The sequence below is a fragment of the Sinocyclocheilus anshuiensis genome, unplaced genomic scaffold, assembly GCF_001515605.1.
Source record: "Sinocyclocheilus anshuiensis isolate Anshui unplaced genomic scaffold, SAMN03320099.WGS_v1.1 scaffold375, whole genome shotgun sequence".
NCBI classification, from domain to species: domain Eukaryota; kingdom Metazoa; phylum Chordata; class Actinopteri; order Cypriniformes; family Cyprinidae; genus Sinocyclocheilus; species Sinocyclocheilus anshuiensis.
Window position 1 is genome coordinate 574,964 of NW_015549594.1, and position 3,086 is coordinate 578,049.

The 3,086-nt window shown below is 37.2% G+C and overlaps 1 protein-coding gene across 1 annotated transcript in view; it reads left to right on the plus strand.

Annotated features, from left to right (window-relative positions):
* The window catches only part of LOC107658354 (E3 ubiquitin-protein ligase RFWD2-like), a 17,149-nt gene that overhangs the window by 9,710 nt on the left and 4,353 nt on the right, over window positions 1-3,086 (plus strand). The window contains exons 12-16 of the mRNA XM_016446857.1: window positions 1,206-1,349; window positions 1,453-1,561; window positions 2,153-2,234; window positions 2,340-2,456; window positions 2,545-2,662. Of these exons, the coding sequence (XP_016302343.1) occupies window positions 1,206-1,349; window positions 1,453-1,561; window positions 2,153-2,234; window positions 2,340-2,456; window positions 2,545-2,662 (570 nt within the window). The remainder of the gene's footprint in view (window positions 1-1,205; window positions 1,350-1,452; window positions 1,562-2,152; window positions 2,235-2,339; window positions 2,457-2,544; window positions 2,663-3,086) is intronic.

Here is a 3,086-nt window from a genome sequence, read left to right on the forward strand (position 1 = left end):
TTTGCAACTTTACAGATCTTCTTTATGCACCAAGAGCTTGTAACACTCCAAAGAGAAAGGAAAACTTGAAATCGCATCACATGACCCCTTTAATATAATAATATATTATTATTATTTATATACATATAGCCTAGCTTTATTATGTTTTTCTCCGCTCGCAGAAGCGCTGCAGGTGCCTGATGTGATATGACCATCCTCATGTTCTGTTGTTTGCTGCTTTTGAGAATGTAAAATTATTACCGGGAAACAGATGTTAGTATTTTTTAACGGGTCACAGACACTTATCCTTTCTAATTTAATTCAATTCTAATTTAAAATAATATTTTATTCAGTTAACAGTTAATAATCGGTTAACGAGTGTCAGTTGTTGGTTAGGAAAAATAACCGAAATAGTAAACGGCCATGGATCAGAGTAGTGGACTCCTGCGTGAAAGCACAGTACGTGTTGCTTCTGCACCGCTTACAATACCACACATGGACTGCATGCGCACACATACGGAGTATGTGTGAACCTGGTGTAAAAGGCCGCCTCAAATACAGCTCACAAAATCAGGCTTGTGCTGTGTGTAAGCTATTGTGCAACAATTGCACAATTGTAAAAACAAAAATGCAGTGCACGATCAAACATTTAGGTGAGATAATTATATATTTTTTTTTAAATGTCTAAAAAATGCCCCCCTCCACCCCACAAACTAAAAAATCCACTCTCACAAGAGTCACCTAAGAGGGGAATTCATTTTCAAAAATGAAATTCAGGCCCTGAATAAATGTATCAAATTTCTGATTGTAGTCTTACTATAAATAATTCTACATGATAAAAATAAGGCTTTAAAAAAAATCGGTATCAGTGATCGTATCGGCAGATACTGCTTTCTGTGATCGGCGATCGGTTATCGGCCTTAAAAATCCTGATCGGAGCACCCCTAGTTTTATGTAATGTTCAGATGTATTACCCCAATCCTCAACCAGCCAAAGAACCTCGCACGGCTAGTATAAAAAGTATTTATTTCATCATACCAACATTTTTCAGACATGCTTATTTTTGATCACCTAAGCGTCTGAGAGGCTGTTTGGATGCAGTACAACTCTTGTCGCTTTCAGTGTTCGTGTTTGAGTGGAAGTAGAGTAGATAATGAGCATGCACAGTCAGGAGAACTTGCTGTGCTAACACTTGTTCTGTCTTCTCTCTTTCCCCTCTTTTGCAGCATTGAGTTTGACCGCGACTGTGATTACTTTGCCATTGCCGGTGTCACTAAGAAAATTAAAGTGTTTGAGTACGGCACTGTGATCCAGGATGCTGTGGACATTCATTATCCTGTCAACGAGATGACATGTAACTCTAAAATTAGGTATAAAGAGTGTCTGAAATCAGGGGTTGGCCTGAATGTTCTTGGTGGATTATGCAGTAGCACTACAGAATGTCACATTTTCTTCTGTCTTGTCTCTTTCCAGCTGTATCAGCTGGAGTAGCTACCACAAAAATCTGTTAGCGAGCAGCGACTATGAGGGGACTGTCATTCTTTGGGATGGGTTCACGGGACAGAGGTCAAAGGTCTACCAGGTACCCTTATGTGTCAGGCGGCGCCAGATGACATTCATTACTCTTATACCCCTTTCTGTAGGAGAGCAATTTTTACAAATTTCCTTCTTAACTCAAAGACTACTAGAGATTCACTTGTCATCTTTTGTTATAATACATAAAATAGAAATCCTTAGTAACATTATAAATGTCTTTACTCTCACTTTTAATCAATTGCATCCTTGCTCAATAAAAGTATTCATTTATTTGAAGATTTTTTTACTGACCTGAAACATTTAATGTACAACGATGTTTGTTTTGATGATTGATTCATTTGTTGATTATTTTTGCAATTAATGTGATAAAAAGCCTTTTTGTATATACTGAGAAAACATGTTTTTTCCACATCTTGCCCAACATTCTTTTCTATAATTTAATAAATTAAATATGACAAACAGATTAAAGGAAAAATAACATGTATGAAAAACAAGCTATTTTCATTATCAACTTGGTAAGTTCGAGACTTGGGTTCATTTTGAATTGTATATGTATGTTTGTGTATACATCTGGGATTTGCAATTCCTTCAGACTTGATCTAAGTTGGACTCTGACCTTCAAGTTTCATTTCCACAGGAACATGAAAAGCGGTGTTGGAGTGTCGATTTCAATCTTATGGATCCCAAGCTCTTAGCATCAGGATCAGATGACGCAAAAGGTATTTATGCAACTGAACAGTTCCGATGAAGTTATTTGATTTGGGATTCTTACAGAGATATACTTCTATAAATATTTAAGAATGAATTTTTCTCTTTTTCCACAGTCAAGTTGTGGTCCACCAACCTGGACAATTCAGTAGCCAGCATTGAAGCGAAGGCCAATGTATGCTGTGTCAAGTTCAGTCCATCCTCTCGATATCACCTTGCCTTCGGATGTGCAGGTGCGTAATTCATTTGAATCAATCCATTGAAAGTTTTACTTCCCGTTAAAATCGTAAAACTTTTCAATTCATTCTTAATCTTTTCCAGACCACTGTGTGCACTACTATGACCTGAGAAACACTAAGCAGCCCATCATGGTTTTCAAAGGCCACAGGAAAGCAGTGTCCTATGCCAAATTTGTCAACGGAGAAGAGATTGTGTCTGCGTATGTATACACTGAAATTCCCTGTGCGTTTTTTATCCTGTATCATTGGAAAATGTCTTGAGTTTAAGAGTCAGTGAAAAGAAGTTAATGTGTAATAATTAGGGATGCGCCGATCCGATATTCATATCGGGTATCGGTAATAGGGGTAAACAGTTCTTGGAAAAAAAACATCTTCTGGGACAATTTTTAATGCTGTATTGCTGTATCACTTAAAGGGATAGTTCACCCAAAAATTAAAATTTGATGTTTATTTGCTTACCCCCAGGGCATCCAAGATGTAGGTGACTTTGTTTCTTCAGTAGAACACAAACGAAAATGTTTAACTCAAACCGTTGCAGTCTGTCAGTCATATAATGGAAGTGAACGGGAATCACGGCTTTGAGAGTCAAAAAAACATACACAAACAAAACCAAATTAAACCCTG